General features: G+C 39.9%; 2 protein-coding genes across 2 annotated transcripts in view; one reads left to right on the plus strand and one right to left on the minus strand.

Annotated features, from left to right (window-relative positions):
- Positions 1-16: 16 nt before the first annotated feature.
- On the minus strand, positions 17-3,273 carry LOC113496198. The gene is made up of 7 exons (XM_026875356.1): positions 2,979-3,273; positions 2,507-2,836; positions 2,278-2,413; positions 1,967-2,057; positions 1,065-1,213; positions 700-838; positions 17-349 (listed from the first exon to the last, which is right to left on the minus strand). The coding sequence occupies exons 1-7, from the start codon at positions 3,167-3,169 to the stop codon at positions 225-227; spliced, it is 1,161 nt and encodes a 386-aa protein (XP_026731157.1). The 5' UTR covers positions 3,170-3,273; the 3' UTR covers positions 17-224.
- Positions 3,274-7,346: 4,073 nt separating this feature from the next.
- LOC113496024 (complexin) overlaps positions 7,347-15,492 on the plus strand; it is a gene marked incomplete in the record, with an annotated part of 329,152 nt that continues 321,006 nt past the window's right edge. Inside the window, 1 exon segment of the mRNA XM_026875078.1 lies at positions 7,347-7,676.

A 15,492-nucleotide genomic window follows, 5' to 3' on the forward strand; every position in this document is an offset into this window, starting at 1 on the left:
TTTATAAAAAAATGTTGTTGGGTTAGTTTTGGTAATTTGAAGAGCTTTTATTTGCGTCCTTCTATAATTATTTATAGGGTAGAGCTGTGAGTTCTGCTCTATGAGGACAGACTTTTGCCTCAAGACACACTCAATGCCCGCATATCGGCGCTGCTACTAAAGTAGACCTGTTCTAAAGGCCCGCAGAGTGCCGGCTACCGGTAAGTATCTCGTGGTGTGTGCACTCACTGCTTGCTGGACAGCAGCCGCGCCACGGAGGTAAGCGGCAGTCCGGCGCGGTCCGCCGTCTCCACCGCACTGCCGCGCACCACCAGCTCCTCTATTATGTCCGTGTTAGCTCCCTGACACACTGTAAATTGTAAGTTTTTACAGTTAAGCTCAATTTTGTTTAACACATCAATCATCATAATAATTTTACAACATCTCACAACGCATATGAGTTCTAGGCCACTGATAAACATACTTATGTGTTCCTTAATTACGCCCAAACACAGTAGCTGACGTGTGGTGGAAATCAAACCTGAAACAGCGATTAACCACTAGACAATAAACAAGCAGTCGTCGTTCAGAAATCTGACTCAGACATGTATTTCGAATCAAGACTGATGATATATTTCAACTAAGAACTTAAGTCAGCCTTTCACGGTCCACTCCTCGAGGTTTCTTGTACAATAAGTCCTAACATTTTGCAACACTCACGCGCCCTGAACAGCGGCGTCCACCCGTTGCTATCCTCGGCGTTGACGTCACCCCCTCGGTCCAGGACGAAGCGCAGCGTGTCCAGGTCGCCGGAGTCCACCGCGTAGTGCTCTACGCGCAGCATGTTCAGGTCACGAACCTGAATAGCCGGGATGACATATCCCGTTTTATTGGAGCAAAAATTTGCGTTTTTGCAGCCCGTAACTGTTCAAATTTGATCTAGAGTCGAGTCAATAAATCTTACAAAATATATAACAAACACCACCACGCCTTTATAACTGCAATGTTATAATTGGACAATGTTATAATTACAAGCTCATCTAATCTTTTCAACACCTGGTTTTAACGAAAGTGATTATTTTTACTTGGAAGTCTGCGCCCTGGTCGAGTAGTAGCTGTGCGATAGGTATGCGCGCGCTGAGCACGGCGAGGTGCAGCGCGGTCTGCCCGGTGGCCGAGCGCTGGTCCAGCTCCGCGCCCGCGCACACCAAGTACCGCACCGTGTTTATATCACCTGCACACATACATACATATACATCATTAACTTAGGCACTGCCTTTACCCTGCGGAAAAATAGATGGAGCTCTTGGAGGCTGTATAGCTTGGTATTCAGAAAAGGTTTTTGCATACTTAAAAGCAATAGAAACTCATTCGTACTAGTACAATCCACTGGTAATCTACCAGCTTAACCAGAACATGAAACCAAAAACTTAATGCATTAGTAATGGCCGTTTTTATAGAGCGCAAGTTCTCGGAAGTTCAGGCAAGTGTGCTCTACAAATAGCGAAATATTTTATAGTTCACCACTTTATTTATTGCGATGAGTTCAAATTGCATCGTTTTATTTGACTTCGAATTCCATGGATGGTACATATACCTCGTGTTTAAATATTATTTTTGTTTTGTTTTAAAGTAAACTTGAGACTTGACTTTTGTTTTCTCAATACTCAGTGCTCACTCTTTTTTGCCTTCCACAATGTACACGAAGGTCTTAAAAATATAATAATGCAGAACCATTATGGATCCTGTCGGACATCTTCTTTAACATTTGGACCCATCTTCTTTCTTGATCCAAATACATCTTTAAAGTGGACCGTCTTTTAATCTATAACGTATCGTGTGTATTGTCGTAGAATGTTACAAATATGTTCGATCAATACTGTATGCCTGAATAATACAAAGCAGTTCGGGTGTATAATTGTCTGCTGCTCAGATATTCTGGTGTGTGGGATGTCGGCGTGCGGCGGCGGTGAGGCTCGATCGATACCTTTCCTGACGGCGGTGGCCAGCGGCGTGAAGCCGTTGCTCGTGTTGATGAGGCCGATCAGCTCCGGACGCTCCTCCAGCATGCCTTGCACCTGAGATTTACTAAATTAGATATTGACTACATATAAAATATTTTAGCCTCGTTGCGAAATAATGGGACCCGTACATTAAATGATCAGATCGATGGCTATCACAATCTCCCACACGTTGGGCATTATTGGTGTGTTCAGCGTATTTGTATATTTGTGTCTGTAGTATATAAGAGTATACCTGTAAAATAATGAAGAGATCTTTAAAATCAAATATGCAGACCTGTTTCATGTAGCCGCAGCGCACGGCCATGCAGAAGCAGACGACTGAGGTGCCGTCCGTGTCGGTGCTGGCCCACGCCGGCTCCGACCACTGCGACTCCAGCCATTTGTGCTCAGCCGTCTTCAGCGACACCTGTCTGACAAACTGACACGTGTAAATCTTTCAAGCATGCTGACAACCAATATTAAAAAGTTATTTGTAGATAAAATTGATGAAGGATATATCTTACCTAGTAACTGCAGCTTCTGTTTGCGCTGAGTCTTCATTATCTTTATCTATCACCAGCTCATTGTTTTCATCAGTTATGACTACAGTTATATCTCCACCAGCGAGCACATCTTTTTTACTTCTGTCCTCTTTCTTCTCATCACAACCCTCACTTGTTTCTCTCGTGGCAGCTGCTTTGACAGTATCGTACGCCGTTTGTTCATCTCCGTAGTATTGTATTGCTCGGTCGGCGAGTGTGGAGACTGCGGTAGCCTTCACTATTACTCTGAGACGAAATTTGTGAGGGTGTCTCGGAGCCAAGTCATCTATTTCTTTCGTAGTTTTCTCACCTCTACAAAAATAAAATAATAATCTCAAAGAATTAACGCAGCATTCGAAAAGTTTACATAACTTTTAGCACTACCACAATTTAGATTCTTCTTTAGGACATCGATAAAATAGCAAAGTTATATCAATACTCCTAACCCACTTACCTATAAACAACGAACCAGGGCGGGATCTTGTCGTTCTTCTCGAGGCGGTACAGCAGCTGGTCGGCTATGAAGTGGAAGGGCTCGACGTTGGCCCAGTCCAGCGTGACGGAGCGCTTGGTGCGCGCCAGCACCGCCGGCGCCGGCGGGCTCCAGTCGCGGAACTGCGACACCAGGAACGCCTGGAGATCCATTATGATGCTGGAAGATGGAAACAATTCAGGACTGGTTATAGTGAGAAAACTATGTCTTAGATCATCATGACATAATATACAATGTGACTAAAAAGAAGTACGAAATCAAAATTCTAAATAAATCTCCCTACTGGGAACTACTCAAACGAAAATTCATTACCACTAATATGATTTGTGTCTACTTACGTGTTATGTTCCCACGATCAAACACCACACAGTCACATCACGAGACCTCTAACAAACAGATCTCTTACAAGTTCTCTTATGCACGAGTAATGTGTTTCGTGTTGACTACAGCAGGTACAACCTAGCCCAGTAACAAGGTATCAGTAGGCGGCGCGGCGCTGGCTCCCGCTCCTTGTTTGATCGATGCGCCGCACTCGCGCTGCCACTTACCCGCACTAACTACCAACTTGCATTCAGCCTGATTTAGGGACTTGCTAAAATTTACGGGAAAACTAAAGAACTTAAGTGCTTGCTTTTGTTACATATATTTGTTTTATGGATGTTATCTTTAGTTAATACTTATTGTTAAAGTTTAAAGGCAGACGAGCTCTAATTTACTCGGGATTCTCTAGGTTTTAGTCAATATTCAGAGAATGTATAAAATATATTCTCCACAAAATAGCATCAGTGAAATATTAATCTGAAATTAATATTAATATTTAGATTTTATTGTATTACTTATCTATTGTGTCTCAATGCTGTTCTTCACAGTTTAACTTCGCAATGTGATTGCCTTCCTCACCATACGTTTACAGGAGCTGTTTCCTCTCACTGCCCTGAGATCTCTAATCTATTTCCATGAGTGCAGTATTCACCTCCCTCCTCACGTACAGTCGCCGCCGGATTCGGGGATGTTTTCTCAACTTTATTGTCGTCTTGTTTTATGTCCACCAGGGCGCAAGCGCGAGCGTCATTTCCGGTACCACTTCCTGAGAAAAGAGCCCGAGCTCCATTAAAGTGCAGCGTTATATATTATCCTGGTAATAACTATTTAAATTTATTGTCCCAATTGGCGAACTGGATACGAGAGCGCTACTTTTATATGCGAAGGTTTCCTAACTAATGGATTAAATAGATAAGTTTTTTTGGATGAATAGTGATGAGAGTGGATAGATTAGTCTTGGAAGATTTTTTACGCTCTGTGGTAGTTCTGAAAGTTAACACACGAACGCAAGGAAGTTTATTCATAGCAATAAACTTTCCGCTTTTAAACCGAGCTGTTCAAATGAAACGAATGAATAATATTATTTGTACACGTTTCTAAACGCATTCCGAGAGCACTTACGAGCACAAGTAGTTGTTTCCTCCTTTTTCTAACAATATACTAAGAATGTATAACTTGAGAGCTGGTCCCCGCGGCATCGCAGATAATATAGGTTTTAATTAAGACCTCTTTGTACGCTATTGTTCGGCTGTTTAGAAAAACAAAAGCCGACTAGTTCATTTGTTTGGTCGTCCTACCTCCCGTACAGGAACAATGAGGGGATTCTTCTTAGTTATAGGGAAAAGGGGAAGAAATAAATTATATTTCTACGATAACAGTAGTCATTGCTGACAGCGCCATCTACTGGTGACAGGCGTCAATTTAGTGAAAGTGAAACATTTTTTTGTATTCTTGCAAAACTCGGTTTCTAAAAGCAGATTAATTGAATCGCTTGTCGTCAAATCAAAGAATAACAACCTATCATAGCTATTATGTTCATCTGGCATTTTAAACTACTTGCTTAAGGATGTTGCATCGAATATTGTTAATGTATTAATAGGTACTCATAAGTAGGGTTCGTTATATAAAGCATCCCATTTTCCTTAAACGAGTCGTCAGAGGTTTTCGTTACTTTTTGCAGAATTGCAGGATTTAATAGAAACAAGTCAGTTGAGGTGCTCAGAGCCAGACGGAGCTCCTGCAAGTTACATCAAGCGCAGCCGGGCGCTGCATTTTATAGGAGTTTTAAAGGATGACGAGCATATATTAGGTCGGAGCGGTACAATCCCCAGATTGATCGCTCAGTTATGAATGTATTACGATGCAATCTCCGCGTCTGTTGCATCTCCTGAAGCCGCTCTCATTTGAGTGCCAAAAGCGAAGTGTTGTGGACGAAGATAAATGTGCAGACATCACCCCTCCCCCCGACACCCCCCCGCCTGCCCACCCCCACCCTCGCCCCCGCGACCTTACGTAACACTGCTCCGGAATCCGAGAATTGTTTACGGATAGAATTTTATGCTGAAACGGAATATTAACTCGATAAACAGCCAGAGGAAAGTTTTGAGCGAACGACGCGGCGGTGGCCGAGGGCAGTAGTTTTACTTCGGGAACATAGTTAGTGGCGAGTTGTAGCGCATGTCATTACGCCTGTAATCTCTATGTGATAGGCAGAGCAGTGAGGTGCTTACTGCTTTACACACTCTTGTTTTAGGGAACATCGTTTATACTTTTCTGTCTTTAAAGTTTTCGTGGAGTTGTAAGTCAACCTAGGTACCTATTTACATGCAGTATTGCAATCGCATAGCAATATAATTATGTATATATGTAGGTACTCTTTTTATAAATTACTTGTTTAAAATGTGGTTTACTTAACTTTTAAGTCATCAAAGATTCGAGTTTCCCTTACATATTGAAAAAACAGAAAAAATAATTGTTAATAGTCATAGCTCTAAAAATCGTTCTTGTTTGTCTCATACTATTAAATTAAAAAATCCTATCAGCCCAACACTTGCACAATGATTGCTCTATATTTCTGCAACGTGCCATAGTAAGTAACTTATGAGTAAAACAGTTCATAAGAAACACTGGGTATTACATATGATACAATACAACAACCAGCCTCGAGTAGGTCAGCTTCTCTTGTTAAGGTTGTGGTGTTGTTGAACTTCTGTCGAGTAACTTTATTGTGGGTTGACTTGACGCACTGATTGTAATGTGATTATAATAATATGTATGATTCATGCAGTATATAGAGTGCAGCATGTTTATTACGGCACTTGACTCCTGCTTAGATTTTTTATTCCTTTTTTGTAACTTATTGCATTATTTTTAAAATCATTTTGTCGGTTGTAGCTAAGCCGTTATCATTTTTTTGACCATGTTCTTATTTAATGAAAATTCGGTTCAGTTTCATATAATTGACTTAACATTCCTTTTGTAATACTCCGACTATTTTTAAAATGGCCTTGCAGTTAGTTTGAGCGCAGGCTTGGTCTGCGTTTCTCGGTAAATAAGTCATTTCTAATTTGATCTAGATTTGAAAATTGTATTAATCCTTCCCAAGTAAACTTATTTAACGAAGCGCTGTATAACCGTTCTGACATGGTTCCATTTGAACGTGTAGCAGTTACCTCACGAATCATTCAGTAGTGGAAGTAATTTCATAATTGAATGTGACTACAACAGTGAGTGTATGAGGAGCGAGGAGCGACGCTCACTACTCACTGAGCAAGCAATTACGCGAGTAAACACTATCCTCTTGTCGAGTAATAGAATACATTCGTAATGTCAAAAGATGTAATTGTATACCGAACTATGTTCTAGTCGGGGTAATTTCAATAAAGTTTAAGATAATAGAACATCACGTGAAATATGCGGCTGTGTGCGTGAGGCCTTGAGCGGTATTTACATATTATTTAATTAATTAGTTAGCAACTGTTTTCCCATTCATCCTTTATCCATTTTGGTACATACCAGAAAAACTTCATCACTCTTACACTTACTGGTACAATTATATACCAGTATGGTCACTAGCGTCACGTACTCCAGCAGTACTGACAGCGCGCTGGCGGCCGCGCGGCGGCTGTCAGCTGGTCGCCGCGACACGCTGCTAATTGATCGTGAACGGAAAACATTGACCTTGCACAACACGGAAAGAAATGACTCCCAAATTCGAACATTCATCTTAGTCTTACTTCAGTAGCAAATCGCTCCTATTGTTGAGGGCGATGGATGAATTTGGGTCAAATGAAATTGTTAGAATATGCTCCACTATTATCAAAGAAAATTCATTGCGATGATGATACTGATGTTATCTTTTATCAACGACTTACATCATTGAACGAATCGACCGTCTGATACATGGAAGTAAATAAATACACAACAGCATATGAATGTTTTATGACACAGATAATGCGAGTCCTGGCGTTATCGCGTCCGCCGCGCTCGCCGGGAAATGCCCGCGGCTCAGATTAGCTGCCGTACAATACATATTTATATAAAGTCCACAGCGCCACCTCCTTGCTGCGCTAGGCCCCCCTCGTCTAGCTGGCACATTGCAATAATTTCCTTCGCCACCAAAAAAGTACGTCATAAAAAGTAACATTGGTTTAGAATGATTGGTGTAAACGAAACGTAACGCGGCGATGGCGATGGCGATGGCGGGGCTATCGATCGACGCGGGCAGTCGGCGCCGGGCCTTAGCGCGGGTCGCACGTCTGTGTCGCGCACTACCGCACAACTAACCTCACTGGCCGCTCGCTGTCGACACCTCGCACACAACCTCCGCGACTATCGGTAAGTACACACTTACTTCTCTAGTTGTAACAAGTATTGCTGTAGTACTAGCCGCGTAACTATCAAACTGTATCGGGAGTGAGTAATATTGTAATGATGTACAAACAAATATTAGGTTCGCGACGCGGCGGGTAATCTGTCGGTTGTTTCGCCGAGCGCGCGGTATTATTGTGTGAATTTGTGTGTATTGACCGCTGCGAGCCCTAACTGTGTACTAATTACATTAGGCATGATAAAGGAGCACTGACTCATACATAATGTTGTTCTATACATAAATAATAGTCGGCCGGGATTCGCGCGCCACTTTGTGTTGGATGCGATCCGCAGCTAATGAGCTGGAACAACAACGTTTATTTTTGTATGTTATAGTTTATTTACACGGATCCGACGTGACTGTCGGCCGGACACATGTAGTTGCGTAATAATCTCAGTATTTACTGATCGCGATCACTATCACAACATGCTAATATCTTATCTCACTTGTATCTATAACCTACATGTCCGAGTATTGATTTACAAAATAAAACTCAAAATAAGACGACGTCTAATATCCAGGTCATGATTTGATGACCGTCATTATTGATAACTAATTAGTTTGTTATCAGCGTTGCACTAAAACTCTTTCAGAACTATATTGAATGAGTTCCTTCATTAAAACCATTAGCAATCAATTAACAGAGCTCGCATACATAGAGATGAGTACAGTGTACCGTCGTGTGCGGCGCTCTGGCGAGGGGGGGGGGGGTTCCAGGCGGATTGCTTGGTTTCGGCACAAAGCAATCGTCCTAATCGCTGGTCATAACATATTTCGGGCCCCACAGCCCCCGCTGGGCCCCGCTTGACCCGCAGCTGGCAGCCGGGGCCCGGGGCTCGCACCGTATTTTCAGTAAACTGTTAACCCTAGCAATTAAAAAGCGCGTTTTAGCGGAAAATGTACCGTTACAGGTAATTGTTGTGAGAGCAGCTCTACGCGGGACGGTAGAGCTCGGAGGAGGAAGGTTTACTTTTATCTGCTCTAACTATCTCATATTACCGTTATGTAATGTTAAACATACTAACTCTTAACGAATTGAATCCTTTATCCCGGGAGATTTGACTAACACTCTAGTCATATGCACAAACATACCCAGACTGAGGACAAGCATTCGTTGATCACACAAGTACTTGACCTACGCGGGGATCGAACCCGAGACAAGCCTCGCTGGGTTTGCGTGGTCAACCACTAGGTTATCCGAGTCTTAACTATGTATGTCTCCTACACAGTATATCCTCGATACTGATGAATAAGTTTCTTCGTAAACCATCTGAGTATGCTCAGCAGTAAGGTCAGACTGACGTTGCACGTTTGATTCCCGATATAGTTTCCACGTCGGGCTTTTCTTATAGAAATGGAAACAGCTCTTGGGAATGTAATTGTTTTTTGAAATTCAGCTTATCCAAACATGTTTAGCGAAATAGTTATTAAAACTTGTTTATGACATCTTAACAATGTTGGATTAACTTGTAAGATAAGTTCAAGTTAAAAGACCTCTTATTCTAATTTAAAAAAGTTCCATTCCTTTCAACCGTGTGGTGTTAATAGGACAATACATTATGTACCGATTATAAATAATGATTACCATTAATAGTCATATAGGTGTCATGAGTGTTGGGAACGGTGCTAGCATGACAGCTGTCAGCTGACCGATCAGGTGGGAGTCGCGCCACATGTAGCACGGTTCTGGGCAAAGTAGCAGAGTACTTGGCAACGGGAATATTTGACGAATAAATGTGACTGGATATATTATGTGGTATTTGGAAAAGTTGCATTGTCGTTGTCGTTGAAAAGAATATATTATTACGAAATTCTTCTAATAATCGGTTTTATGAAGAGGTAATTTTAATTTAAAACTATTCGAAGTAGAGACTTGTCAAAAGATTAATAGATGGCTTAAGTGATGATTTTATTATTTTGCATTTGTTTTGTTATATCTATTTATTAGCAGGGTTTGTATACAACTTTATTAAGTTATTAACCAAAGAGCCAAAGGACATTTTAAGACTATGGTCATGATTAATTAATTTGATAAACATTATGTGATCATGTTTCTTCAGTTAAGTAAAGGGCAACCTTATGAAGTATATAACATACGTATATACATATGTATAGGCAAGTTCAAAGCTTTGTACATGACTGCGTGTGTACTCCGAGGGTCTCTAGTATTGGCATGCGGGCGATTCGGGTTGTGAAACCCGCGCACTTGTCAAAAGAACAGGTTTTTGTGCAAATAACTCTACATTGATCTTTTTATTGATATCAAAATGTTATGCATGATAAGTACGGCTACCGGTAAACGTAAAATATAGCTACATATATTTATATTATACACATATATTTTATCGTTTACTTTATGTGATATTGTGAAAGTCTTGGGTTTTGGTCGAAGCTACATTGGAGCTCTCCATGATTAGTACATTACGTAACATGAAATATTGTACATTTTATATTCTACATATTTCTGCTATGGCTAGCTACACTACCTGCAGGCAGGCTTCACCCATTAGTCTCGCTCAGACGCGCAAATGAAAGGCTTTCCTTCGAATCTTAGTAATTACTAAGCGATATGAATTATAATAATTAAACCACATCCTGTCAATCTGAACTGTACCTTATGCTCTATTGAATAGGTTACAGTTTTGAGCGTGAGAAGCGTGTTAATTAAGCCCGCTGGCCTAGGAGGGCTGACCCAGCGCTGGGGGTTCAAATAACTAGTGACGTCACGAACTAAGAGCGATAAATTGAAGGCTTTGAACCATTGTTCAACTGTACTTATAGAGGATGCCTTGTAAGAGTCACGGAGAAGACACAATTAAAAAAGGGTAATTTTATAATTAATTGATATAATCTAATCTTTACCGGTGATATAAAAAATAATTTGAGACGAGTAACTTGAACTTTTATCTTAATAAAATAAGTGCAAAATACCTAAATTATGGTAGTAATTAGGATAATTATGATTGGTCACAAAAAAATGCATAAGTATAATAAAAATAGCACAAACATGATGAATGATATCTGAAACGTCAATAAAGTAGCCGAGCAATATAAGCCACTTATGCAAACTATACTTGAATGTCAAGCTTGCAATGGACGAGTGGCTAATATATTTACTGGAATAGTTAGCATCATCTCATATGCGCTTGACCCCTAGTTCCGTGCAATATGAAGGCTGTGCCTGACTCTGTCAGATCCCACCCTAGTCCAGTATCTTACAAAGTATACACCTTATGATAACATTGGTTTCTGTTTTATGATTCCTTTTTCCGTCTATAATTGCCTCTCCTCTAAATGAGACACGTTTACGGTTGGAATCTATCTCTACGCTTTGAAAGAGTTCCAATGCAATTAAGTTCTAGATTGGTCACTTACGACTTTTATATGAAACGTTTCATGTATCAAAACAAACTGGCAGCAAGAGACGGATACAATTTTATCATTTCATTATTATTATATAATCAGTATGAAATGTCCCACGGCTGGCTAATAATCGCTCTACTTTTCTTCCACTTGCCTTTATCATGATTCGCGAACTTTAATAGTCAATTATGATTTATGAGACAATTCTTCAGTAATTGTGAATATTCAGTAATTGCTTGTTTTTTGCTATATAATAGGCATTGCAGTAGATTTCCCAAGTCCATTATTTTCCAATCACAGGTCAAGGCGTGTTCCGTACAAATATGCTGAACAAAAACAAGCGGGTAATTTGTAATAACTGTTGCCGTTGTTTAAACTCAGTAAAACAGGACTACATTATGCAACATCTGTGAAAACGAAAATTGACTACATATCACGTTTCATGAGATACTGTCTGGTGACGGATAAACCGGCGTTGCTAAAAAAAAAGGTTCTATTTAAACTTTTGTGTACGGAACCTAAGAAAGTGGAGGTTAGTGAATTGAATTCGCAATTATTGGTAAAGTTTTCGTTTGCCCTTTAAAATTGACTTATCATAAAAGTACTCTCGATACCTAATCGAACGCTCGTCAATCACACTCCAGCCGCTAGCAACCAACTCTCAACTTAACTTCCATTCCTGCAGAGCTGTTCTCTAAACAACTAGAATATTCAGATTCTGTGATTTTGATGGCATGATTCATGACACTATTCAATTGAATTAGAATTGAACAGAAAACTTGAAATCGTTGGAAATAATATTCATTCATAGGAATCAGGGAAATGTATCTTTGTTTGCAAACGTTGGTATTCTTTTTCTTTTCTTCTTCTTCTTCTGATTTCCAGTACATTTATTATGATGTACTATGTAAAGCATAATAATAATTAATGTAGAGTCTTAAGTAGTAATGTAATAATTTTGGATACAGTGGAAGTAGGTGCTTAATTTGTCAGTTTTTTCTATCTCTCGTGCTTTTAAGTAGAGCACGGCACGTTCGTAACTCGTCGGGGTTGACTCCGTGAGATAATGCAGGTGTTTTGTCTCCATTGCCGAATCTGTTCTTAAGAATTAAAGTCTTAAGGAATTAAGCCGTCGATGCAGGCGTCTCCGCGCCGCGAGCTCTTTGTCACTGGAGCTTTACACCGAACGAACAGTTTGTAATTGAGTTTATTGTAGAAGAGCTTAACTAGCAAAAGTAACTGATTGTCTTAAGACTAAAATATAAATAGAAGTTGGCTACGAGAGTTACTCTTATTTATTTATCTTAAGATAAGACTTCATCTGACAGATTCAGAATTCAATCGTATTTAGTTAGTAAACCACTTATCCAATAACTGGAAACAAACAATAAGTAGAGTTACTTTTGGATCTTTCTTTTAGTTCGAACATATTCACTTTATATTCTCACTAAAAGGTAAAGACCTTTCCTTTATGTTTGAATTTAAAACTAGTGACGTCACAGTCCGACATTCCAATATTGTCGAGTCATACAACTCAACTATGTCTACGTATCTCTCAACACAAGCGGTACTTGTGGACGTCAAAGCAATGATTTAGACGACCTGTCCGTGTCCTGTGAGCTGTATGGATGCTCTCGCAGAGCTCTTTCACGTAAAGCGCTTCGGATATAGCTTACACAACCATCCATTTATTTTCTACGTCGATCTACAAAATATTTTATATCGGATTGAAAATTAAATCTTTTAAGACATATATGCACTTTTTACTATTACTCTTTGAGTTCGCAATCCTGGAATAGCTGGTTAAGCTACCGAGTCACTTTAAGAACAATCAAAGAAACGAAAGATGTTGTCGGCGGCGGTCCAAAGACAAAAAAAAACTTGTACGTCTCTGGGCATTCGACAGAAGTGATGACTTTATGAATAAGCTGCCCACTACAGCCGTACGCGGGAGAGAAAAAAAGCTAGAGTTACGAAGCGCACACGTTGCTGAAAAAGCTTTTGCTGCAATATTGTATAACGTGAGAAGATCTTGAAATAGGTTGTAAAATTATTTCTTATCATATCTGACAATGTCTGGGCTGATCATTATCTCCTAACAGCGACACACGCACGTAGCCTGCGAGCCACTTCCTTATTATTTTCTATTCTGTGGTACCTACTTGCTTGCTCTTTGCCGCGCACCTCACAGTCTCACTTCGACTTGTCTCTCGTCACTCACATTCGTTTCTTAATGAAGTTCGTTAATTAGACGACGTCTGAACTTCAGTTATTTCATCTTGATTCATTAGCGAGCGAGTTTGGAGTCGTTTGTAACGCGACGCCGCGCCGTTGCGTTCCAAATCAAATGTTTGAGGTACAAGTCCCTATTATAATTATCTAGATAGATCATGTTGACAACTGCGTAGGTTTCATTTTGAAGTTACTTCTTTGATTGTTCTTCGTATCTTGTGTTACTACCTTCGCAGTTATAGACTGTAATGACATTATTTCACAACTCAATAAAGCTTTCATCATGCATCACTCGAACATTTATCCTAAGTAGGAATTGAACCCACGAGCCATGGCATTGCAGTCAGGATATCTAATCACTAGAACAGGCCATTTAAGGTCAACTTGACAAACTACTATCTGACAATGTGTTTATTATATTACCTCATTGGATAATCAAACTCGTTTGTAACATTTGCATATTCCTTTAACAGACTTTTAAAAGAACATACTTTTAGCTTAAAAAAACACGTGTGTTACAAGAAGATCAGCTGACGACAAAACATAATTGTTTTTAAACAAACCTACATATGTATTCACATTTATAAATCTGTCCAAGTATTCAGACAATTACCAATTACTGTGCAATTGAACAAATAACCAACAATTTTCAACAGTACAACCTCAAGGACGAACTTCATATTCCAATTGTAATTTAATGCCATCTGGTGGCAGCAAACAAAGTTATAATGACACTACAGCAATAGATGTCGCTACTGTCGCCGCAGAATTTAAATGCGCGAGTGGATTAATACAAAGTTAGTGGCATTACCGTCGTCTGAGGTCGCAGACTGCTCTTGACTGGGACTTCGTGAAGCACCTCCTCGACGGGACAGTACTCACCTCTGTTATGATTGTTTGTCCTCTTATATTGTCATTTAGTTTCACTTAGTTGGTAAAATCATTATTTTTACTTATTGATATAGCTTTGTGTTTGTTAAAGTTTCATTAAAACTGTACCTATTCAAATAAGAGTAGCAACATACTTGTAATCTTAGACTAAGACAAGACGACGAGTGTTCAATTACCTATGATTGTTTTCTGATGACTTACTGTAACATTAATAATGACATTAGTAATCACTACGCGTCCAGTTTGTGACACGTTCGTGTTCGGCGACCACGCGCTCGGGTTACAGTAGCGAGTGCTGATGCGATTGGTACACAATAGCGCAGCTGTTTCTGCGGGATAACGGGATTACAATTAAATACGATATTTACACATTAATAAGAATTTATAGCGTTAGAGCTACACGGTCACAACATCATTGGCTTAGTCTTTTCCCAACTATTTTGGGGTCGGCTACCAGTCTAACCGGTTTCAGCTAAGTACCAGTGTTTTACAAGGAGCGACTGCCTATCTGACCTCCTCAACCCAGTATTTAAGTAAAAACAGTTTTTTATTGTCGTTTTTGATCAATTTCAAATTTGCCAAACTAATATAGGCACCTTCTACCAAATACTTTTTAATCGTTATTCAACCGTCAGAGGTACAACTCGTTAATACCATATCCACATATAAATTTCCTTCTGAAGACTAATATTTGAATTAGGTAAACGATCTCTAAATAGAGTAATACGGAGTTTTGGATTGATTAATTAGCGTTAGTTAGTACGCTTCTGTCAGCAAAATGCCTTGGGATTGGATTCCCATAAGTTGTAGGTAGGTGGTAGTTGCGAGCTCAGATGTATCAACACAAACATCAGACTGCTGCGCTGGCACTAGGCGAGTGAGACGTGCGCGAGTTCGCGGAAATGAAACGTTTCATAATAACTAAAACACACACCCCTCAGGCCTGCAAACATACGTACAGTCAGCGAGAGAAGACCATGAACACTGGCAGGTTTACAAGGTTCCCGAATACAGACACATAATACATATATAATAGTTAGGAAACATTGCTTAAGAAGATTAATAAATTTAATGTAGTAAGGTTACTGAGTATAAAACACAATTTTGTCAGCAAGCTCTGTGCGCTTTAGGGCTTGTCTTATATAAACAGGAGTCGTGACTTCAAGTACTATGGTTTTAATTCCCAAAATTTTAATCTTTTTCTTTTCTTACTGACTATACATCCACATTTACTGATCACTGTACAGTCGGGTCCAACCGAGCTTGGGGCAATAAAGCTGAGACAATTGCCTCGAG

This window comes from Trichoplusia ni, chromosome 7 (assembly GCF_003590095.1).
Source record: "Trichoplusia ni isolate ovarian cell line Hi5 chromosome 7, tn1, whole genome shotgun sequence".
In the NCBI taxonomy this organism is placed as follows: Eukaryota; Metazoa; Arthropoda; class Insecta; order Lepidoptera; family Noctuidae; genus Trichoplusia; species Trichoplusia ni.